At 43.7% G+C, this 25,680-nt stretch overlaps 1 protein-coding gene across 3 annotated transcripts in view; it reads left to right on the forward strand.

Moving 5' to 3' along the window:
* SULF2 (sulfatase 2) overlaps positions 1-25,680 on the forward strand; it is a 747,920-nt gene that overhangs the window by 318,590 nt on the left and 403,650 nt on the right. For all 3 annotated transcript variants that reach the window (XM_069651282.1, XM_069651284.1, XM_069651283.1), the window contains exon 5: positions 15,064-15,233. In XM_069651282.1, the coding sequence (XP_069507383.1) occupies positions 15,064-15,233 (170 nt within the window). The remainder of the gene's footprint in view (positions 1-15,063; positions 15,234-25,680) is intronic.

Consider the following 25,680-nt stretch of genomic DNA (forward strand, 5'->3'; position numbering starts at 1 on the left):
AGTTACTCAGAATTGTTACCCCACCTCACTCTCGTGAATGCTGATAGGGCAACAAATGGTTGATATGCTGCCAAAGCGGCACAGTCAAAATGCCGCTGACATCCAAACATCTCTCGGACTGACAGTGCTAGTGGCCAAGCGAGGCGAGGTGGGCTTGTGGAGAGCCATACGCTAAGAGGAAATGGTCAATGGTTATCAGACAAGTTAGGATGGGCAATAAACGCCAGTGAAAACAGGCCACAACCTGAGCACACCTATTTAAGAATGGCAAGATGGAGAAGGGCAAATTATGGCGGGAAAACGCAGAACATTGCAGCATGGTGCCGTGAAGGGCACGGTGTGCCTACGGCATGTTGAGTGGCAAGGCAGAGGGCGAGGCTGTGAAGGGAGCGAGGAAAAGGGAAAACATGAAATTATTCAACCCCTCTACATGACTTGAGCACGACTGCCGAGGAAACTTGTCGTGTGCTGATGTGTGCTTCCTTTCATCTTACCCAGGTCCTTTTCCTGTATAACGTAGGCCAAAAAAGTTTCTGATGGCACATCCATTGTGTACTCTGCATTCACGGTATTTCTTGACAACTCATCGCACCCCCTAAAAGCTGCTGCAGCCAAAGAGCCAATAGTGCAGCCCACATTTTAAAGACTAATACTACAAGCTTAAACTCTGTGACCAAGAGAATACATGACAGTCGTCTGATTTATATTTAAGGACTTCTCTGTTGCCTGCACTATTGTTCAGTGTTTACAAAATCTCATTTTAATATTTGCTTGTGTTGTATTAGCCATGGGTTTCTTCGCGTGTGTGGTGTGTTGACGCACACGGTGAAAGAGTCTGTTGATCATTAAATAAAAAAGACTGTTCTTGGGTTAGCCCTGTGTACACAGTTCAGCTTAACCTTTCGTGTGGCCGCCTTGTTGAAAATTGTCTGGGTCACAACAGAATGGAAAATGTGTACTTAATATCTAGAGCGCAAACATAAAACAGATCTGTAAACTGCTAGAAGAAGCAAACAGTCCCCAGGGCAAATTCCTGCACAGATCCTAACTGGGTGCCTCCCATGCTGCTGTCAGGGCTGCGGGGGAAGGGGATTCTGGGTCAGAGAAACGCTCTGCTCCGGAAATACTTCCTGAACTGTAGAAGATCGTGGACTCAATCACATGCAGTGCACAGCGACCAGGCAAAGTTGCACCGGTGCACACATGGCACCAAATTGTGCACAGAATGAACATATACTCTTCCCTCTTGCTTTAATAATTCCCATATAGCGCTTTTATCCAAAGTGCGAAACAAAGCAACAACAACGATAGATCAAAAATGAGTCTGAACAAGCATGGGCCAAAGTAACAGCTCACATGACGATTCAAGAAAAAGCGCTGAACAGCAAATGATTTTAATTTGTTTTTTAAATGCCCAACCTCCAGATATCAGAACTTTGACATCGGCTGTGCAACTGAGAAAGAAGTTGAAGACCTTACTGTTTAGAGAACGTCTGCATTCACTGCTCTATGGACCGTAGTCTTCTTGTTCCCTTCTTGGGACTAGAGTATCTTTTTGTGTGTCATTATGTGCTGTACTTGTTATGCGTTATTTGTCTTTGCCCTCAAGCGCCCGGGTCACTGGCGTGCATTATAAATTGGTTGAAGTAAAAGTGAAGGTCTGCCACTTCCCTACAGCAGTTCTGCACTTGTGTTTCAGAGATGCTAGATCAGAGTCATACCAGCTGTTGTTCTTGGAGGCAGGTTTCAGGCGGATCCTCGTGACAGGGGAGAGGATGTCAAGGCTTTTAGAGATGGAGAGGTGCAGGTTAGCAAGGACAGAGTCAGACGGAGAGTCAGAGGCTGGGGTAGGAAGGGGATGAAGGTGGAAGCAAAAGTAGTGACTGACACTTGCTTCATTGGTCAGATGACGGTGAAGGAGGCTTGCAGTGCTGGGGGGGCTCAGAAAGAGGACCAAAGGGTCCCAGGCGGGAGGAGAGGAGAGAGTGGTCAGACCAGCGCAGGGAGGTGGTGACCGGATCAGAGATAGGGATGTCACCAGAGATAAGGGCATTCAGAGTGTGTCCGGCTGAGTGGGTCAGGCCGGAAGGAAGAAAAGTGAGAGAGAGGGCATCACAGGGGGCATGGAACTGCGCAGTGGAAGATTCAAGGGAGTCAAGGTGGATACTGAAGTCACCAAAGAGAAGGGGTTTGGAGGAAGAGGTTGAGAGCAAGGAGGAAAGGTTGGTTCATTCAGAGAGGATGAGAGGGATAGGGCCAGGGGGCCTGCAGATGGTGGCGAGGGTGAGAGAGAGAGTAGGCGAGACCCCATTTCTACAGACAAGGCATTCAAAAGAGGAGTAAGATTTAGTAGGTATGATGGAGGCAGGGACCCACTCAGGGAAAAACAGTGCCAGTCCACCTCCGGGCCATCAGGAAGGAGAGTGCCAAGATCAGTGACATAGCTGGCATTGAACCACTTCTCGGTAAGAGCGAGGACATCAAGGATAAAGTCGTTGAGAAGGAGACAGATGTCAAAGGAGTATTTGACAGCAGAGCCAGCATTCAGTGTAGCTCTGTGAAGCTGGTTACCACCTTTGAAGGTTTTCCGAGGGGCATGGTACTCCCAGTAGTGGTGGTGGAGAGGCAAGAGGATAGGAAGAAATAGGAAAGGCAGAAGAAGGGAAGAAGTTTATCAGAGAAGGCAGGCGCCGGTCAAAAAGGAGAACTGTAGGTTGGGAACCTTGGGCCATGCAACTGTCATTGTGATAGACATTAATGATACACAGAGAGGATGGGAAGTATGCCAGGAGTACCACCCACCTAGTGCCATCATTAATGGGTGAGGAGGAGGAAGAGGAGAGAGTGGAGACCAGATGGGAGTCCGTAGGTCAGGGGAGGGGCAGAAAAGAGGATGTCAGTAATAGCCTGCCTGGAAGTAGCATTGACGTAGGTGTCAGCAATAGGTAGGCCTGGGTTGGAGTCCAGGAGAATATTTTTCTGTTTTTTTCTGCCTGACTTTGTGCGAGAGGTAGCATAAGTGATAGAGTAGCCGTTGGAGTAAATAGGGGAGATAGAAAGTGCCATGGGAGTAGTGGAGGACAGAGAGAGAGAGACAAACAGGGAGATGCACAATGCATGTGAACTCACCAAGAGGCCTAGTAGCCAGGCAGGAACAAAAGAAGATGTGTAAAGCACAGATTTAAAAGCACTCCTAAATTCGAATTTCCAATAAAGCACTAAAATGCAGCACAGAATGGAGAATGTACAGATGTAAAAGCACACCTGAAATTAGAGTTTCCAATAAAGAGCTAAAATGCAGCACAAAATGGACAATGTCCAAAGAGCACACATAAATTCGAATTTTGAGCAGGACACTAAGAAGCAGCAGAGAGTGATCAATGTGCGAGTTTGAGGCACAGCAGATACATATAACAGGCTGTGCAGAAGTTACATTTAGCAGTTATGCTTGAGGAGGAGGGAGGCACAAAGCAACCAAGGGCAGAGAGACCAGGGGAGGGGTATAGTCCAACACAGGGCGATCCTGGATACTTACTGGTACAATGTAAGAGCAGATTTTTCATGGACCTTGAATTGAGGGGTCAGTGCCAGTTTTTTCATTAAGGAACGTGGCCTGGAGACAAGTCACTGGACCGGCGGCATGGTGAAGGGCTCCCTCCAGCTCCGGACAGGGCCAGACAAGGGGCCTTTGTGTGGGCCTTCGAGGGGGCCGGCTCTTGGGCCTGCCCCCTGATTAGCTTTTCGGAAACGAGCAGGCCAATTAGAGAGGTTGCAGCGAGGGCAGGACAACCACTCCGGTGCTTCGTTTGGTGGCAGACATGTTGGAAGAGGAACAAAGGCAGAAATTCAAACAGCGCCCTTGGGCCTTGAGAAATAATGTCCACAAAATCACCACCAGTCGGCTGTGGAACGCTGCTGCAATGAAATCGAATCTAGGCAGGATATTTAGGAGGTTTTTGGCGCTCGCCTCTCCATTCAAGTAAGCAAATGTGCAGACAAAACACACAAAGCCCATCTGGGCTTACCTTGCACCGGAAAATGATGGTGGTGTTCCTGCCACCTCACGGTGGGGAGATCTTCCCACAGACATTACCCATGACTGGCTAGTGAGAAAAATGAGACGTGTAAGAAATGTAAGCAGACATGGAGAAATGTAAGGAGATGTTGACATATGTAAGCAGACGTCCAAAACAATAACCTGGACTATTGTTCATCATTTGGGCTAAACTGTAAACAGACACAGCATCTGAAAGAGGCCCAGACCGCAAAGTGCAGATATCAAGTGCCTGCCAAGTGTCTGGGTACAAACTGGAAATAGCAACTGACCAACACAAATCCGACGAAATGTGAAGTGTCAGAAGCAGCCTCTGATTTCCTTTGTTTTTGTTCCAGTGAGAGGTGCGGCTTGACGCTAAGACGCAGGGACTCTGAGGTCCGTTACTCCAGTTTTTGCTGCGCTCTGTTTGCTCCGTGTTTTCTTCGTGTGTGCTGTGCTGTGCTGGGACCGGAGGCAAGCTGAGGCAGTGGCGAGCGAGCGATCGAGCTGCAGCTGTGTTGCTGTGCTGAGCTGAGCCACGGAGAGGGGGTGACTCGCCACAGTAAGGGCTGTGCTAAGGACCCGCTCAGGCCACTCTGTAGTGGCAGGGGAAAAAAACAAAAAACAAAAAAAGATTTTTTTAAAAATATATATTTAACAAAGTTGAATCTGACTGTTCTGTTCCATGGTCGGATATAGTGGATATAGCCAGGTTTTCCTTGCTCCCCGATTGATAGCCTCCATACACTTGCCCCTGACATTGTTATGAAGCATTGTTTGTTTGGGGCACGTGAGGGTACTGGGTAGAGTGAGGAGCTTGAACCATAAACTTCTGCTTTCCTTGGAGGGCGCCCATAGAAAAGCCATTTGGAAATCTGCAAACACAGCCCTGGGAACTGCGGGCTTTTAAGCCTTTGACCCAAGGGTTAGTGTTGTTAAAGTGCAAAGAAAAATCTTTGCCTCATAGGATTCTTTCTCCTTTATTTCAAGACCACTTTGGGGACTGCGGGACTCCTAGCCTTTGACCCGAGTGTGGTGTCTTGTTTGCTATGATTGGAAGCTACTTTAAAAATGTACAACCTGCGGAGTACAGTGAATCCAAATGAAACATGTTTAAAAAGAACAGAGGATAGGCCCTCTAATGAACGGAGCTTACAAGGTAAAACATTTTTGAAACGTTATAAAACAGGTGGTGGTGTTTTTCGTCCCCCGCCGAGTGCGTTTTCCTTTGACAATCAGGTGCCAACAACCTCAGATTTTCTGGATTCAACTGTGGACCCACAAACCCTCTTAGGACAGGAAGTGGGAATGTCGACGCCTTTGAATCAGCTTATTCGAGACTCACTTCTGACTAATTTGGATTTCACATTAAGGATGACCACGATGAAAAATGCAATCTTAACCCATTTCTCTTTAGGCACCGCATCTGCATCCGATTGCTCTTTAGCACGATCGCCTAACTATGAGAATTGGAATTCCTCAAATGTCTATAATCATTATGGACCCATGCGATGAAGATCTGTTGGAGATAGAAATGCTAATTCCTCCAAATTCATCATATGAACTAAACAAAATACCAGAAGAACAGGATCAAGATCTGGGGAGTGAGGCCCCCCAATTGATTTTGTTAAAGGAGGTGAATCCCCTCCAAGTAAGCACCCACAAGTGCAGGCCGAATCAAATACAACTTTGATCCCTCCAGCAATTACCGCTCTGAATTTTGTTTTAAGTTCCTTGGTGAAGGTTTTCTAAACCATCAAATTAGAGGTGCAGCAACACACTGGCATATTGCTAGAAATAACGAAGGAACTCGAATTGAATGATATCACGATGACAGCATTTAAATCAGCAGTTAATGAAGGTCTGGGAGAAATCCAAAAGGATTTCCGGAACATCTCCACAGAACAAGCAATAAAACTAGACCTGCTTGCAGACCAGTGCAGGAATCTGAAAACGGAATTGGGGAAATGATGGTGGGTTTAAACTCCCCACCAAAGGATAATGAGGAAAGAGTTGATTGTAAATGCCCTACGGAGGTCCCTGAGTTAACGCTTGATGACTCCCCCTTATCAGCCTCAGTGCTGGAGGAATTTCTGCGGATGGCGCAGGTCATAGACCTGGACACAACATCTAAGGAGATTGTCCATGAGCTCCCATGAAATGTTCCCATAATCGCTGAGAAAGTACAAGAGGAGGAAAAAAGAAATGGTCAGGCAAATCCAAAAAGAAAAAGAAACAAATGGCAAAGGAAGACCCAAAAATCTCACAAGTTCCATCGAATGGCAAGACCATAGGTAAGAGGAAACATTTGACGACTGACACTAATCGTTTTTTGAAGAATCTAAAGGCCAAGGTAGGAGAGGAGGAAAGAGGAGAAAAAGAAAATCCCCCAAAAAGGGAAAAGGACCAAAAGGTAAAAAGATTGTCAAAGCAAAGGAAAAGAAGAAAACAAATGAGAATTCTGAGGTAGAAATAACAAAAACCACAGTGGGCAGCCAAACAAATATAATTGAGCCACCTAAGTGAATTGCCCCAATTTTCCTGTTAGCAAAGAAAAAAACAAAGTCTCTGAATCCTGCAATAAATATAGCACTAATCTTTCTAAAAGCAAAACAACACTCGGAGTTTGAACAAGGGGGAAACTGACTTATTACAGCTATAAGAGTTGGCTTACAGCAAGAAGAAGCAGTCATGCAGCCACAAGCCTTGGTCATATCGGATGAACAATTTAGGGAGACCAAAGAATTGCACCAGATCCCTCCATGTTTGGGGGAGGGGCTGGTCTCAAAGAACTGTACTCCAGTACAACCACTGTCGGAGCAAAAGCCAGAAGATTTGAGAAAAAAAACAATTAAAATGAAACATTCCAAAGAGTTGAGAGTGTACGTATCAAGATCATCGCCCACTTCTCAAACTGGGGAACCTTTGAACCGCTACAGGATTCTCTCAGAAATGAAATCAATCCCGGGTATCAAATACTTTTCCACAGAGGATATTGAGGTTGTTAAATTTCCCTTCTCTTCAGATACAAACATAGCGAACTGGTATTAAGGTCAAACCTGAGCTTGGAATTGATTTTGGGGGAAACAGAGGCATGGGAAAAAGGGGGTATAAGGTATCAGAATTGTGCCCCACATTAGTCAATGTTCACTCTCAATTGCAAGGGAATCAGCTCTGTAATCAAATACATAGTAGTAGGAATGGTACTGGCTCTTCATCAACAGCAGTGTGGGAAATGGTTCCACAGATAGTTTCCCAAGCTCTCCTCAGAATGGGCATCCAACGGCAGAGCCTCTATTAAAAAAGCACCTCAGGATACTCTCAGAGGATAAAACTATATTTTTGGGTCTTTCAATTTGATTCTATTTCAGGAAACCTGGCTTACCTGTCTAATCGGGGTAGATACATTTTCCACGTTCCAACAATTGGCTTCTGGGACCAAGTGAGGTAGACCTTCCGGGGGATTGATGATTGCCTGTAAAAAGAATCCTTTCTATGCTTCCAGGTTGCTATCAAATGAAACACAAGGTATTTGGATAGTAAGGGTCGAGTGCAAGGACTGGAATATTGGCTCAAATTGGATTTTAGTAAATCTGTATTGGAACTGTCGGGGATGGTGTCTATATGATTTCTTGCAAAAATTATCAGATCTGCAAGTTGAGATGCTATCTCTGTTCCCTATGTAGCAGGAGACCTGAATTCACAGTACCTAACGACAAGAGATCAGGTCTTAGGAAAATCATGATATCAAACACCCAATGGATTAGCCTGGGTTAATTTCATGAAGGGGTGGGACTTATGGATGCTAAATGGAAATATTAGGGGTGACATCCCGAGCATTCCTACTTGGCATAGGGGTACAGCTTTCTCTACAATTGATTATTTTTTTGTCTCCAGGAAAATATTTGAAAACTGTGTGACGTTGATTGTGGAAGAAGGTAACACTGATGACCATGCAATGATCAAATTATCAGTAGATGTCAATCATTCCGCCAATGTTTCATTATATTGGTGCATATTGTCTGTGAATATGGCTGGTAACTGTATTAGGAAACTCGAAAGGGGGGGGTAAAAATCTGACTAGCAGACTTCGAGATATGGCTGTTAATCTGTCTGAGGAACAACTTTCCGATTTTTGTAAACCCGCTAGTTTCCATCTGCTACTGTTAGATTTGGATCCTCAGAAATCTAGTACTCAAAAATTCCAGTTGCTGCATAAACATGCCTTTAATGTTCAGGTTTTGGAACAAAAGAAGATCATAAGACATCAAAAAGCAGACTTAAAAAAAGCAGATAGGAAATCCTATGAGACAGCTCTTAGCCTAATTAAAAATCAATATAGAAACTGGAAACGGTCATTCATGTCGTCCATCCTGCAGTACGATGGAGAACTTATGCTCAGGTTCTTAAACCAAAGAAATTTGAGAAACTTCTGAGCTATTGTGGGATCAAAACAAGAGTCGCTTATGTGCAATCAAGACGCTATTGTACAAGAACAGACCTGGGTTGACCACTTCTCTCAAGTATATGGGTTATTAGGGGCTCCTACCCCAGAGAGAATGGAAATTGCTCAATGGTCTCTAATGTATACCAGAGCTGATTTAGAACTACTAATAAAGAATTCCTCCTCCTCTAGTGCAGCGGGTCTCAATGGTCTTAGTAATTGGACCCTAAAAATGAACTAATCATTGTGGGCCCATGTTCTTAAACTACTATTTGACAAAATAATTATGTCAAAAGAACTCCCAGAATCATGGAAAAAACTCAATTACGATCCTGATTTTTAAAAAAGGAGATAGACTATTAGCTGTGAATTATCGACCAATCTCGCTATTGGATGCAGACAGCAAAATTCTTGTCGGATTAATCCTAAGGGAGTTGAAGGAATGGGCGAAATCTAATGGAATAATACCAAAACAGCAAACTGGTTTTAGAAAGGGACTATATACCTCTCTCAGTGGTCTGGTACTCAGTTGTTTAAATGGGGATTTGGGAATCAAAGGTGGTGTGCCTCTCTTCGGGGCTTGGGTTGACCGCTCCCAAGCCTTTGACACTCTTAATAGGGGTATCTTGTGGAAGAAATGGTATGCATGGGGGGTCCCACCCAATCTACTCTCTATCCTCATTGAATTGCATCAAAATACCAAGATGAGAGTCAGACTTTCCAGAGCGGGCCAATTATCGGGACCCATATGGGTGGAAAGAGGGGTTTGTCAGGGTTGCCTGATAGTACCGCTTCTGTTTATAATTTTTATGGCTGACCTCGGCCAAAATTTAAGGTAGAGTGGTCTTGTATCTACGCGCATCGGCTCAACTAAATCAGTTGGTTGGCTTATGCTGATGACGTGGTGGTACTAGATCACTCTCAGGTGGGACTCCAGAGGTTGATGTTGGTCTTGGAAACCTATGCCCGAAGCAATGATCTCAGAATTAATCCAAATAAATCCAGGGTCCTGATTTTTAAGCATCCAAGCAAAAGAACCAAGAATTATTCTAGGAAACTGGATCACCGACCTATAGAGGTTGTCTCTGAGCTTAACTATTTGGGATCAATAATTAAGTCATACCCAACCAAAATCCATCTATTGGAAACTATAAGTTTAAAACCATTAAATTGGGGGCTCAGATGAAAAGGATAAGAATGAAGTTCTGTAAATTCTCAATACTACCTTTGGTGAAATTCTATCTAGGTAAGGTGATCCCTGTCATTCTGTTCGGTATGGACACTAATCTTATCTCGATGGATGTAAATTGGGATACTATAGAGTCAAAGCTTTGGAAGAAACCACTATCACTTCCAAAGTGTGTTTCTATTGTGTCCCTTAGGTATGAATTGGGCCTCTCCTGTCTAAAATATTTGTTGGAGTGGAAATGGATCTCCCTATATAGGTCGCTTTTGGATCCTACAAAGGGATCACTATATGAGGACCTGTCCCTCCTATTGCAGTGCAATACTAACCAATTCCTTGAAAAATTAAAGGTCAGATGTCTAGAGCTTCTGAATAATGCAGATTGTACACCAGATCTTCTGATGCAAAATCCAACAAAAGTAAAAGAGCGGAAGAAAAATTGTGATTGGTTTGAAACAGAAGAAAAATTGAGGATGGCAAAGTTGTCGCAATCATTTTCCATTATGGGTAAAAAAAAAAGGCCGATTTTGTCCCCCTACTTGACCAAATTCCCGGATCCGAGATCAATGGATCTTTTTTTGAGATTTAGACTCAACATACTCCCCACTTTGGAAATTCAACCAGTCAGAGACTCAGCCTTATCTGATAATTGGTGTGATAAATGTGATGATATTGAACATCAAACGATAAAACATCTTTTATCTAGGTGTTTGGGTAAAAGGGATTTGAGAGTTGTTAGACTGAAACGTTTGTTCATGATGTTGGATGGTTGGACACGGAAACATTTTGGCTTAGACTATCATCTGGTAATGAAATAGTTCTGACCTCAGAAGTGGTCAGAGTTTTAAGAGATCTGAATTTGAACAGTTATTAAGAATTGAAATGTGATGATAGCTGCTTTCTTTTTTCTCTTACCATTTTTTATGTGCTTAATTTCTATTGTGTAAATTGTTTTAAATTATTTGTGTTTGTCTCGAAATGTGTAAAAAGTCAAAAAATATTGGCTAAAGCACAATAAATAAAAAAAAATTTTAATCGATGGTCTGGGGTGTTGCTCAGAGCTATGACAGTGGTTATGAATGATTTGAAACCTTCCAGCCAGCACTTTTCTGTTTTGCTTATTTGGTAAGTAAATCCACAGTTTTCTTGTTAAATGGGAGATAGGGGGAAGGATGTGTTGCAGGTCATAGTAACTGCAGGTTTTATTAATTTTAAAATGTAAACAGCAGCAGAAGCTCCATGACATCACCCCTAGAAACACCCCATTTTATTATTTTCTTTGGTCCTTTAGCAATCCTTCCAAATATATATATTTTTTGCTTGAAGAATCAACAGATGGTTTACTTCAAAGGTGGAGGGCAACTTCATGTAAATTGATGATCTCACCTTGCATCTATCTACAGTGCGCCTGTGATGCAGGTCTGGCAGATCTGGGTCTGGTCACACAGTGCCCAGGCAGGATTGGTGGCAGAAGCCACTGGGCCACACCCCTACATCACAGGCCCAGTGGCCCACTGGATGTGCAAACCAGACCACCAGAAACACTGAAGAGATTTGTGTTTATGCTGTGCTGTCACTGAGTACTACAGGCTGCTCTTACCCATTCCCAGCTAGCTAGCCCTCATACCATTCCTGTTGCTACAGTACTGGGTATAAACTGCACAGACAGCCCCACCTCTGAACCCAATCATTCAGGCATTCTTCACTAATGGACTGTCAATCTATTAGTGATGGCAGGTTCATGGTTTTTCCTGCATCCCTGTTATTTCTACATCTAACGAGATCTAGATTCCCGGTGAAAAAAAGCTGTGGCCAATTGAGCTGCGTTTTTCAGGTGCAACACAGGTATCTGCTCTTTGCACTGCCTCTTTGTCCAGTGGCCAAGGGGTGGTCTAGGGGATGCAGAGCTGTAGGCAGCGGTATCAGCTGCTACCCCTGGCATCCCCCAAATGACATTCCTGTGTCCCCATATGTGTTGGGAAGTTTACCTTTTGCTCAAAACTCTAATTATCCATTATGTTGCTTTGAGCAGCTATATTTATGGGATCATTGGTTCTACAATGTAACGTGGTACTTATAGAGATTTATTGAGACATTATTTGACGAAAATATGTCCATAAGGCCTGATAATTGATCCATTAGTGAGTGAGGTATTTTCCTTATAAAATCTGACTAACAGGGTTCTCATTACCACACATATTCTGGAGTGCAAATGCGCTTTACACATGAACACATTTCATCTTAATCTATTAGCATCACTGCCAATGACTTTGCACTGCATTTGCGTTGTAGCTATAACATTTCTGCTGATGTAATGTACTTTCATGCAGGCCCCAGATGTTCAGAATTGGACAAAAATGTGCACTCTATCTAGAACCACGGCATGATGATGATTCTTGCATGGAGAAATAACTTTTCCAAAGTTAAACATTTACCCTCAAATCTGTCCTCACTACAAAATAACAAAATATAAAAGAAAGACGAGTTTTCACCCTTGCTAGAATGACCATCTTGGAAATCAATGAATGTGTGCGTGTGAAAATGACAGAACCTTTCACTAGCTTCCATTCTGCTGTCCCTGATATAATGAAAAAGGAGAAAGAGTCTTCTAAGAACGACGAGAAAGATGGTGGCGCCCAACATCAGACAGGCGACCATGTTCGGAATTAACCAAACATGACCAAACATAACTATATCGAGGAAGGTAAAAACTAAACATTACATCCTACATTCAGTGTAGAGTTGATGATATCTTCTATTGGACTGATGCAAATGCATCATGTTCTCCCTGGGGAGGAAGGATAGCTCAGGGGCAACGCGTTTGACTTGAAAACAAAACAACGCAGCACAACACAGGTTTGAATCCTGGTCATGCGATCAGAAACCACTCGCTGGTATTAAGCGCGTTATAAAAGAACAATTATAATTATTATTCCATTTATTTTTTCTGGGACTCGCATAGTATTGGATCATTAATGGAAATAATTGACCATTTAATATTAGTATTTATATTTCCTTACATAAATGCCATTGCATGAAATAGTTGAATAAAAACTTAAACTCAAAATTGCAATGCACTATGCCATGAATTTTGATGCAACTGTGAACCTGAGTGTCCCCCAGAGGTTTGAAATCCTGGATTTTGTAAAGGAAAGAGGACCTGATTCACACAGCATTTTTTCAACAGGATTTTCCCATTGAAAAACGCTTTGTGAGTCAGGCACAGCATTTCTTGTATAGTTTAGGCAAAGCTTGCATGGGAATACATTTGACATCTGCTGAAAAGAATCTTTGCCACAGCAAGTATTTGTAAATGGTTATCCATGATCACAATCTACATCTTGGTTTATGTTTCAGAGACTAAACTGAATTTAAAACGGGATGGGGAGGTTTCTGTGCCTAGAAAGGGTATACTGGCAGGTGTTATGGACCTTTGTACCCAGATGATTGTGAGAGATGAAATGGCATACAACAGAATTAGTCTAATTCCCAATGCAGCTTTGATGCTTAAGGCTAGGTGTGCACAAAACAGAAATAAATACATAGAAACCTTGTGCACTGCATGCGTTTTGTACAATTCAGTGAAATAACAGAAGCCTTTCGAGTGATTTCGAAGCCAGTCACTTGCAGATGACCGCTTGAACAAGTAGACCCGTTGACGTTGAGGGCAGATAATGGCCGCTGCTTCTGTACTCTGATTGTCCTACATGTGCTTCTCTTTTCTGGTGTCACGCGCTGGTCGTTAACCCGCCGCTTCAGTCATATATTGTCAGAGCTTCTAGACGTACTCTCGTATTGAACATGTTTGTACCTCTTGTACTGCATGTATTACTCTGAGCAATCCCATTGGGGGCGTATTCACAATGAGTTGCATCTTCCGGAACCTTGGCGTAAACATGTAGAGGGCTAATTGGAACGCAAACTTGCTCCTGTCCTACTCCTGGTAGTTCAGGATTGAGTCAGGGTTACTCATAGTAACTTCTATGTGTATTGAATTACCCTCTCAATTACCCTTTCAAGGTTTAGGTCAAGAGTAAGTCAAAGGCTTATACGGTAGCTTATAAAACCTAATGTCTTCAAAATTTCTGATTGCAAGTTTAAACTGGGGAGCCGCTCCTCATTGGACCTGCAATTTAAACCATGCACCAATCTGGTAATCTATTGGATGCCTGAATGCAGTCTTGCGCATTTGGTGCTTGAGATGTGACCTCCAGAACAGGACCCAATACGCCAAAAAAGTCTCTCTGGTCATGTTTACAGTGTAATTGACACTTAGGGCCTGATTCACAGATGCGCTTTATAATGGCACAATCCCATTGGAAAATGCTCTATCAATCAGGCCCATAGATTTGCTCATGTACTTTAATACAAATCGAATGATGTGCTTTAGTCGAAAGGTTGAAAATGTGTATGGAGTAGACCCCTGGCACATGTTGATTGCAGCTGGGGCAATGCCACTCTCAGTTTAGTCTTTCTCATTCTCTGCAACAAGTGTAGGCTTATTTGGACTGCTTTATATTGTTTATGGCTGTATGTGTCTGGAAGACTCTTATTTAAAGCAATATTAGGTCATTGTCTATGCCTTTTCAAATTCTGAAGACTTGTGGTCCCGGATGAAATCTGGAGTTTAATAAGATATGAAACGTTCAATGAATGTTTTGTTTTCGATGTGCACCTGCAGCCGTATGTAAGGAGATTGGCTTGATTTAAGCTAATACATAGGTGTACATATAGTTAAATAAATAAGCATGTCTTTCTAAAGGTTGTCAATGATAATTCAGTTTTTAAAAAAACAATCAGTTTTAAAAAACGTTCATGAATATTTTACTGTTTGGGGCTAAAGAAAAGATTTCAAATAATAGTGGTTGTTATGTTTGAAAACTGTAGGAGGTGAAAATGCTACCCAAGGGCCACGATATAAATAGTGGTACCAGAATATCTGAATTCCAGTGCCAAACTCCCTGCTTGGCAAAATGGTATGATCTATGGCAAATCACATTTGTGACTCTGACCTTGTTCCAGTCCAAATGTGTACGCATGGGAACAGGCTAACGCACATATTAACTATGATGTAAACAAAGAGGACATTTAAAATTCCATTCTTGGAACTGCATCTATGTTTCTCTTTAGTATATCAATTAATCTTTTCTCCCATAATATGTATACTGGGAATAGCAGCAATAACAATGGAAAAGGGGCAAATTAGAACTGCAAGTGAAACGTGAAGGAAACCCAATTAAAATGTGATGTAGAAAGTAATATTTAATAGGAAAACACGAATAAACTGTAGAGTTAAAGGATATCAGTTCGTGAAGGGACTGTTTGCATAGTTCTTCCTGTTAGTATTCCTCTGCTTTGGCCATGAAATTCTTACCCCATTATTATTATTTTTTTCAGGACTACTTGACAGACCTAATCACCAATGACAGTATCAATTTCTTCAGGACGTCAAAGAAGATGTATCCTCATCGCCCAATTATGATGGTTGTCAGTCATGCAGCCCCTCATGGTCCTGAAGATTCCGCCCCCCAGTATGCACTGCTGTTTTCTAATGCCTCGCAGCACATGTAAGTCACACAATTCTGTCATGGGAGAGGATATACTGGGATTACCCAACATTTTAAATGTGCATAGAATGGAAACCTTTACAGGATTTGCAGAGTGGAAGAGAATGTTATCATTTTATGAGATATGCAGAAAGTATTTTTATAACTGTTCATGATTTGCAGAGTGGAAGAGTATTTTATCATGTTACAAAATGTGCATAGAGTATTTTATGATCTTGTAAGATTTGCTGATTGGAAGAGTATTTTTTCTAATCTTTCAAGATTTCTTGGGTGAAGAATTATTGTATGATCACCGACCATGCTTAACGATTTGCATATGTTTCCTAGTAATTGTTATACCTGAGATTGTGAAACTATCAGTTTCGTAATTGACTGAAGACAGGAACATGCTCCACCCGTTCATTCAATTTAAAGAGATTGGTTCAGAACAACATTATGCATGGTGTCTAAATGATGTGTAATGTCTAACAGGGTTATTTCATTCAATGTTCACACAAAATAAAGACGACTCTTTTTTTATGTCTCTTGCTGACCCATTAAAGCCTGCATAAAATAGCATTGGAGGACCCTTACAGCAGCAGGACTATGGGCCAATAGACACAATGTATACTTTTTTGGATAATAAAAGTGATTTCAAACTGCTCTCCATGTGTAGAAATGTGTATTATTTGGAACCAGTGCTGGAAATACTGGAAACATTGGTTATGACTTCACCTAAATTGTTTAACAGTGTTAAGTGTGTAACAAATCACTGTTATATCCTAGAAACAAGTGACAAGACTCCTCATGTATTGCTTGAAAATTTAGTTCAAGTCACAACCAATATTACCAGTATTCCAGCGCCCAGGTGAAAGGGGTACTTACCAAAAATCCACTTATGACTCACTGAGACGGAAGAGCACCGTCTCCCAAGTGACCTCTCACTGGCAGCAGGGCCCACTCCCAACCATCAGCATCAGCGCAGTAATCTGTATATTCTAGTGCTGTACCCCCATTTCCTGCATTATTATGAACCCTCTTCCTCAGAAACCATTCTTACATTCAGGACATAGACACTGCAGATGTATTCAGATTTTGTAGAATCTGTTTCAATGCGCCCTAAAATGTGCACATTAAGGTGTGTTTTTCTGTTATGTAATATGTAGCTAAAAAAGTTAAGCAGAGAGCCAATACCACTTAAACAAGAACTGACTCAAAGCATTTGAACTTTACTGCAATAATGCTTTCTTAGCAACTTTATAGAAGATGTATTTATTTGGGGTGATGGACCAGCACTGTTCCTGTGCATTGATCAGTTCCTTTAACAATTAAAGAATACTTATAATAATGTAATGTATTGTAAAGAGGTCTTGTATAGCACATATCTCTGGTTTTGGTGGCCTCACGCCATAGAGCCCTCGGAGGAAGAGAAAGGGGTCTTTTTAATGAGATATATGGAGGGGAAGATGAGATGCAAATTCTTTGGTGTCCATGCTTGCAAGGCAGAAGGATTTGAGTGTTGCGTGCCAGTGTGATTTTAGGCAGGTAATTTGTCATGTGAACCTTTGTGTGCATTTCAACCAGAAGGTAGATCATAAAGTCGATCATTTAGAAACGGCAATGGGAGGACCTAGTTAGCCGTGGGTGTAGGGGGGTGTCCTAGGGCTAGAAGGGTGAGCTGTGGAGTGGATCAGTTAGTGTGTTGTGGTTCTAGGCAATTCCTGCCATGGGCAAGGCTGTGTGAAGCGTTCCAGGTGGAGTGAGATGAAGATGAGGTTTGGTTAGCTGGGAGAAGGAACGGTTAAGGAATAGGCATCCTTTTGGTTCAGGACTGTTGGTCCGATGTCATCAAAGTATTTGGTTATTGTCTCTTTTAACAATGGTCCTTCCTGTTCCCAATTGGTTTGGAGGACGGGGAGAGACTGACCCAAATGAGTTTGATTCTCTGAACTTCTAGGCTGTGCTCTTGAGGGCTGGCTGATTACATATTTGTGTGAAAGTCTGTCAGATTCTATTTAGAGGGCACAAGGGGACCTACCGCTGGAATCCAATCTCCCATAGCCCTAAGCTGATGATGTTTTTTGTGTGAATTTGTGGCATGTTCTGCTTTTGTGCAGAGGCAGTTCTGTCTGATCGATGCTACCTACTGAGAGTGGGCGTCATTTGGCTGAGAACTTGTGCTGTTCTCGTTCTCTTGTTAGTTGAACAGCAAGGTTTTCAGGGATTCTCTGAAGGTCCAATGAGTTTCCCCAACAACAGCAACAATAGTAATATTGCAGCAACAGTAACATTAATTGTGGATGTCCACAATTTGAGTATTTAGTGTCATAGATGTGCAGAGAGCACTCTGAGTCTCAAGGACAGTTTAAGGGTTTTTATTTTAATTTGTGTAGGTCCTAGAGCCATCCCTCTCTCACTTGTCTCCTGTGGAATTCCTCCTTAACTTAGTCGTCTGTAAACCTGCTTAGTGTTATTGAATGGTAACCTTTAAAGCCTAATATCTTTCTTTAGCTAGAAGTGTTCCATTAAAATGCCAGCTATCTAAATTCCCTGAGGGACTTCCTAACTGTCTCTGCTCTAGCCATTTGTTAGTGTTCTACTAGGGAAATTGGGATAGTGCCTTTCACTTACTAAGTTGAATTCCGACACATTTACTCAGGTCCATGCTCACTACTTCCCTCCTACGCTTTCGACCTACCCCTCCTGTTACTCCTCCCTCCAATTCTCTCTCCCTTTGATGTTTCACTTCTCCTTCCTCTCACCTCTACCCTTTAATGTCACTTCCCCTCCCACACCACTTCAATATTCCTCACTCCCCTACTACCCATCCCATTCTTCCCACTACTACTCTCCTCCCACTACTACTCTTCTCTTCCCACTACTACTCTCTCCCACTGCTACTCTACTCCCAGCAGTACTACACAAACACCTTCTTTTCACCCAGTACCCAGTACCATACATGTCACATCCAATCCTTACACTAACCTCTACTAACTCATCACACAAACACTGCATAGACACACTTTCACTCCTAAGCCAGTACCTCGTTGAAGGCAGATTGTGCTTGGAAGTCCAATCAGACTTGGTTGGGATGTTCTTTCTTTAAATTGTCCACTAGGGGCCACACTGTTGATGAGAAAGTTGGTAATAAATATGTTATAATGCCCAACCAGTCCCAAAAAGGCACCGATGTCCTTATTGGGGTTGGGGTCTGCACTTGTTGGATGGATTTTACTTTGTCTTTCTGGGGTAGGACTTTGCCACTACTTACTTGGCAGATGACTATGCTAGTTGGCATTTTGTCAGGTTGCCTGTTAGATTGGCCCACCTCAGCCGGTCACAGGCAGCTGTCAGATTTCTCAGGTTTTCTGTCCAAGTAGAACTATGGACCACAATGTCTTCGAGATAAGCCCCAGTTAATTCCTTACATGGTGCCATAACTTGATCAATGGGGCATTGCAAGGTAGCAGGGGCCCCATGAAACACAAAGGAAAGAACTGTAAAATGAAACAGGCCCTGTGGAGTGGAGAAGTCAGTCTTGGGATTCACCTCCTTGTCCAGATCTAGCTGCCAGGAGCCCCTTGTCGGGTCCATAGTTGATGTAATTTGCCAGACCTAGCCACCAGTTCATTTATTTGGGGCATAGGATACTCATCCAATTTGGAGACACAAAATCGCCCCAACCCGTACAGCTTTGGGACAAGTACCACCAGGAAGGACCAATCACTCTGGGACCTCTCAATAATGCCCAAGTCCATCATTTCCCTCAGCTCTTCTCTCATGATATGCTTTTGTTCCTAAGGGAGTTGATACAGCTTCAGATGTATTAGCCGACCTGGAAAGGTAATAATCTTAAGGACAATTCCCTTCATTCTCCCTGATTTTATTGAGAATGCATTGGGCATATCCCTGTATCGATTGGGCCAGTGATTGGTTCTCTGTGGTCACCCTGTCTACTGGCGGCCATGGAATGGATATTCCATGGCCGTCAGTAGACAGGGTGATATCTTACTATTGTTTGCACATAACAGAAGCGATTGCTGGCTGGTATTTTCGTTCCAGCTCATTAACTTGTTTATGTGGTAAACCTAAGAGGGTTTGCACTGATCTGCCTGTTGAAATTCATATCTGAGTGGGCAGACCCCTTGAACGATGTTATATGGTCTCTGCTACATGGCCAACATTTTGTTTTGCATGCGAAGCAGAACCATGATCTGATCTCCCACCTGGAATGAACGTAGCTTAGTGTTTCCATTGTACACTTTCTCTTGCTGGATCTAGGGTGTCTGCATATGTGTCTCCATAATTTGGTGGACTGTTTCCATGTCCACCATCATGGGTTGATCACTGGTCTGACAGCTATTTGTCCCTTTCCATTCTTCCCCCATATTGTCAAGCACCTTCCATCATGGGTTCCGGCCATACACCAACATAAATGGGGAACGCCCAATGGGGGATTGGGGAGTCTTCCTCACTGCAAACAAGTCCAAATGTACAAGGTCATCCCAGTTCCTTCCATCCTTGGACACTTACTTTCTAAGAATCTGTTTTAACGTCTGGTTGAACCATTCTACTAGGCCATCCATCTGGGGTTTTGTTTGTTTGTTTGTTTGTTTATTTGATATAGCGCAAAACCAAACCCGCAGGTAGCCAGGCGCAAACATTACAAGTATACTTGAGAACTTAGTTACAGTGACATACATAGAAATAAGCAGTAGGAACAGTTTAACAACATTATCGTCTGCATGTGCTTATGCAGTTGAAGTCGGGTGTTTGGAAGCAGAAGAAATAGGCGGTGGGACCATTCAGCGGCATTGCAATTTGAGTGTATTTGAGCAGTTGAGTGCCAGGTGAAAGAGGCAAGCGAGAACTGAGTGGCAATCAGCCACAGGAGGTAGTACCAGTGGGGCCCAGGGAGGTGGCTGGATACTAGCAGTGGAGGTCGGGGTCCCTCGGGGACAGGTTAGCAGGGCATAGTCAGGAAGGTGTCGCTCAGGACGAGTGGTTTCTTTTAAGGAGGAGGATGACAATTAGATGTCATTGGACCATATCCATGAGAGTGCCTTGCGCCTGAAACTTGGGTAAGGTTGGTCCTTTCTGAGTTCTAGGGGGAGTTTGTTCCAGGTTTGGGCCGCTGTGACAGGGAAACTGGCGCCGCCAGCTCTGCTTTTTTTGTATCTAGGTACCAGCAAGGTGAAGGCGTTGGACGTTCTTGTGGGGCGGTTCGAGATTCTTTTATTGATTCTGTTTGCTAGGTACGGTGGAGCTATATTGTTGAGGCATTTGGATGTGAGCGAGAGAGTTTTGAGGGTGATCCTGTCTTTAACTTTTAGCCAGTGGATGTTCCTTCTGGCGGTGGAGACATGTGTTCTGTTGGGTATGTTTAAGGCTACTCTAAGAGCGTTATTTTGGAGGGTTTGTAGTTTGTTAAGGATATACTTGTTAGATCCTGCATATAGGGCATTGCAGTAGTCCAATCTGGATATGATGAGTGCATTAGCTAGGGTAATACAGCTGGTCTCCGTTAGGAATGGCCTACATGCTCGGATCAGTTTGCAAGTATAAGCTGTGGAGGAGGCAAAGGAGTTAATTTGTTTCTTGAAAGTGAGTGCTGAGTCCAGATAGACCCTCAGGGTTTTGACTGCGGGCATCACTTTGATGACATTGTTGTCAATGTTAAATGAGGCATAGTTGGGGTCTAGTTTCTTGATCACTCTCTCTGTGCCGAGGATCAGAATCTCTGTTTTTTCGTCGTTCAGGCAGAGGCCATGGTATGCCATCCATGCCTGAATGAGGAGATATATCTTATTTACCAAAGCTGAGTCTACCAAGAAGTTGCCCGAAAGGGGGATGAGTATCTGGGTGTCATCTGTGTAGTTGGTGTAGATGACACCCAGACTGTCCAACTTGTCAAACAAGGGTTTGGTAAAGATGTTATACATAGAAGGAGACACACATGATCCTTGGGGGACACCGCAGGAGACTTGTATGGGATCAGCAGCTGCAAGGGGGGAGAAGACTCTCATAGTCCGGTTAGCAAGGAAGGATTGAACCCAGGTTATGGCGTCACTTGAAAAATGGGCAGCCGAGCTGAGGTGATTGCATAGCACTGCGTGATCTACCAGGTCGAAGGCTGCCGATAGGTCAAGGAGGAGTAGCATAGCTGATTTTCCATTATCCTTCAGCTCGTCAATTTGAGTCTTAAGATCAATCAGGGCTGTTTCGGTACCGTGAAGGGGGCGGAAGCCAGATTGGCGCGAGCCTAGTAAGTTGTTGGTCTCAAGGTAGTCCTGGATTTGCAGGTAGGCTACCCTGTCGATAATTTTGAGTAGGAATGGGACAGTAGTGATAGGTCTGTAGTTTGTCGGGATGGAGGGGTCAAGAGTGTTTATTTAGCAGGTGTAGGACCCAAGACTGTTTCAGGTTATTGGGCACTAGGTTGGTCCTGAAGGAGGCATTGATTAGTTTTGAGATGAAGGGAGCTAGGTCTCTCGCTGCATCTTTTATAATTTGAGGAGGGCAGTTGTCTCCTTTGCAGTTAGATGGCTTTAGGAAGAGTATCATTTTTTCTGTTTCTAGTATGGTTATTTGTTTGAAGCTAAAGGGGTGAGGGATGTTATTGGCTTGGTTTGTGGGCAGCTGTGCCTTGGGAGTGGGCTCAGGTGGCACTAGCAAGGCCGTTCTTTTAATGGCAATTTTGGTTTGAAGAGAGCAAATTTTTCCTGCAAGGGCATTTTGTATATTAGTGCACCAGAGTTTATTTTTGGGAGTGTTATCTGTTTGCGGTATGGGTGATTCCATTTTGCGCAGGATGGAGAATAGCTCCTTAGTATCAGATTTGGCTTTGGATATTCTGTCATTGTAAGTGTTCTTTTTAGTAATAATGATTTCCTTTTTATATTGTTTGGCATGGGTGGCTAACTTGGTTTTGTTCTCCTCAGTAGGTGAGTGTCGCCATATAGATTGCAGTTTTCTTTTTTGAGTTCTGAGGTCTTTCAGTTGAGGTGTGAACCAGTTATTAAGGTGGGAGAGTTGTTTGCCTTTACGGATTTTAATGGTGGCGATTGTATCTAGAGCAGTGGTCATGGTGTTATTATAGGTTTCAACAAGTAAGGATTGGTCTGTGATATTGTCAACATTGTTGAGGGTGGGGAGGGGGTGAGGAAGGAGTCGTTCTGCAGTGATGTCTTTTTTAATTCTAGTGGGAAGTGGCGTGGCCATTGTTATCGGTTTAGGATGGGTAAGGTCAAGTAAGGCGGAGAATGAGATTAAATGGTGGTCTGTCCAAATTTGAGGAGTTATATTAGTGGCGCTGATGTTGCAGTTCCGGTCAGCAACCCAGTCAAGATTCCTGCCTTTGGAGTGTGTGGAGGTGGTGACTTTTTGCGTTAATCCATAGTCGTGTAGTAGTGCTGCAACAGATGTGGCATGTTTGTCGTTGCAGTCATTGAAGCCTAGGTTGAAGTCTCCTAGTAATAGTGTTTGCGCATGGTCTTTTGTGTTGTTGGTTAGGATACTAGTTAGGTCGTCCTCAAAGGAACCTAGTGGTCCAGGTGGTCTGTAGATCACGTAGATGGTGAGAGTGTGGTTGCATGAGAGTTGGAGTTTAGCAGTGAGGAGTTCACAGGACTGGAGTGGCGTGGTGGCAGCTAGTCTGAAAGGCAGGTTGGCTTTGTGGATAATAGCTAAACCACCACCTTTGGTGTTGGGTCTGTCAGCTCTTAGCAGTTGGTAGCCGTCAGGTATTTCTAGCATAATGGCAGGGCCAGCAGCCTCATGGAGCCAGGTTTCAGTTATGCATAGCAGGTCTAGATTCTCGTTAGTTAGGGTGTCTGAGATCTCAGTAGCGTGGGCAACCATGGATCTCGCATTAATGAGGGAGCAAGATAATGGGAGAGTGCTAGTTGGTAGGGTAGGTAGGTTAGGTTGGTTAGGTTGGTTAGGTTGGTATAGCCCCTAAATGTGTGGTAGGATGAAGGTTCATGTAGTTGGGACAGCCTAGCTCTTAGTCTCATGTTTCTGTCTTTAGGTGGGCAGGAGGCAGTGGGTGTGGGTGCCATGATAGTAAGGAGGCACAGTACAAAGGTAGTAGCGACAAGCTTGCAGGAGGCTAAGAACATGATTGTATGCTGGGGGGGTGTTGAGCAGAGGCAGGAGGCGAGAACTTGGATGAGTGACCCTGAGGTGCAGCAAAATTACAATTACAATGTGGCCTAGAAGCAACTGTTGGGGGCAGTCAAAACGGCAGGAGTGGTCTCTACGCGACCATAAGGCACAACAAGGTACAGAGTAGGTGACCATAAGATGCAGCATAATTACAGTGTGGTCTTTATGCGACCATAGGGCATAGCAGGGTTGCTGAGCGACCTAGGGCACAGCAAGATAACTAAGCAGTCAAGAGGTGCAACAAATAACAGTGTAGTCTCTGTGCGACCATAAGGCACAACAAGATAGAGATTAGATGACCATGAGGTGCAGCACAATTACAATGTGGTCATTGCGCGACCATAAGGCACAACAAGATAGAGATTAGGTGACCATAAGGTGCAGCATAATTACAATGTGGTCTTTGCTCGACCATAAGGCACAGCAGGGTTGCTAAGCGAGCAAGGATAACCAGGTTGCAGTGTGGTCTTGGAGCGTCCAGGTGCAGCAACCACTAATTGCGCCATAAGGGTCGCCTAGATTCGAGAATTGCAAATGCGGCATGAAAAGGCAGAAAAGGGCATTTTTTAGCATGTACAGTTGGGCGGTAGGCTGGGAGTCGGCTGAGGAGCGTAAATTGCAGAGGACTAGGAGTGATGGTAATGTAGCTTGCAATTAGCAATGGCTGGGGTGCAAGAGAGCGATCGTGGGGCAGAGCAGGGTTACAACATGGTTTGCTCATAGGGTGCGCGCACCTTTGCAGGAGTGGCCTCTAGGCGATCATAGAGCTGCAAATCGTTACAGTAGCGCTATGAAGGTCACTTAGATTCGAAAAATCGGAGTAATGCTAGAAGTGCGTTTTAAGGTGGAAGCGATTGGCAGAGAAAGTTCACCTAGATAGGTGTTATGCAGCACGCGGAAATAGCTAGCAAATTAAGCAGGTTAAGTACAGAACGTGTTGGGTAAACAAGTGGATATTGTAGGTGCCTTTCCCCGGCTTACTACGTGTGAGAGAAAAAATAAAATAGCAGACACAACCCCTTGTCAGGGAAAGAGGCACTGAGACCCGGCTGCAAGAGTTCAAAGGATGGTTTATTTCTCCAGCTAGGAAATAACCCAAAAAACTCTCTCAAATCTTATCACATCATACATATATGTATATTAGTTAAAGTAACTCTAACAAAAATGCTAAATGGACCCGATTGGCCAGGCGGTGTGGTGCTGTAGGTGTGGGTGGCATCTCTTCCTACTGGTTGGCGGACGTCAAACATCTTGTGCTCCATGCAGGTCAGGGTCCGGTCACTGTGGTCACTACCTAAGCTAATATGTTACACACTAAATAACAAATTATTTAAAACATTTTATGCTACTTGTCACATTTCTACATAAGTCACACACACAATGATTATTGTCAGTACAATTGGGTCTTCGTGGCTTTAATTGAAGGTCTTGACCTTATTGTGCATGTAGAAGAATCAGGCTGTGTTTTGCATCTTTTCCTAGGTTTCAAACTCATTAGTGCAAGCAAAAGCATATATAGTATTAAAAATGCTTAAGGTCAGTAAGGAGTGTATTGGGTGGATTTCGCAGCACAGGCGAGGGTCTGGCACTTGAAAGAAATACCTTACAGGGGGTGCAGGGTCAGGATGGCAATACATTGTTCTAATGGGGGTGGGTGGCTTGCACGTTTATGAGGACAAAGCTCATCTTAGTTCACATGCCGGTTCTCAGACGAACAGTGATCTAAGAGGAAGAAAATTGTAGCATATTGATTGTTGCAACTTTCTCCAGCTTCAGTGTGAGAATGGAAGCGCAGAGCTTTCCTTCGCAGGGGGAGTGCAAGGGTGGGGGCCAGCCAGCTGCCTGCGCGCCTTGTTTGTGTGTGTCTCTGTCCTTGGCTGCTGCGGTGGAAGGGGAGCTGAGCATTGCTGTACTATCGCAGTGAGGCCTGTGTACCCAAGATGGAGTCGAAAGGGGGCACAAAAGATGGATGCCCCGTGTCCTGCTCAGTAATCCCATCTATGCAGCAGTCAACCATGGTTAACTTTACATAAGGGCAAGGGCAATCCCATTACCAGAGGAACGTGGTCCAAGCCTTGTACTGAGGAGCGTACGACGCGAGGGGTCCTGAGGACCCCTCGCTCCCATACATTCCCCCCTTTCGTTACATCTAAAGTAACGAACTACATTATCTCGTTCTTTCCGTTCCCCCTTCGGTAGCGTTCAGCTTCAGCCACAGCCTCATCCCAAGCAGGTGTACCCTTTATTGGCATCAATGCTTTGCACACACTTCTTAAGCTGTTACCTCTTCTTGCATATTCTT

This window comes from Ambystoma mexicanum, chromosome 3p (assembly GCF_040938575.1).
Source record: "Ambystoma mexicanum isolate Mex_15411 chromosome 3p, UKY_AmexF1_1, whole genome shotgun sequence".
Taxonomy (NCBI): Eukaryota; Metazoa; Chordata; class Amphibia; order Caudata; family Ambystomatidae; genus Ambystoma; species Ambystoma mexicanum.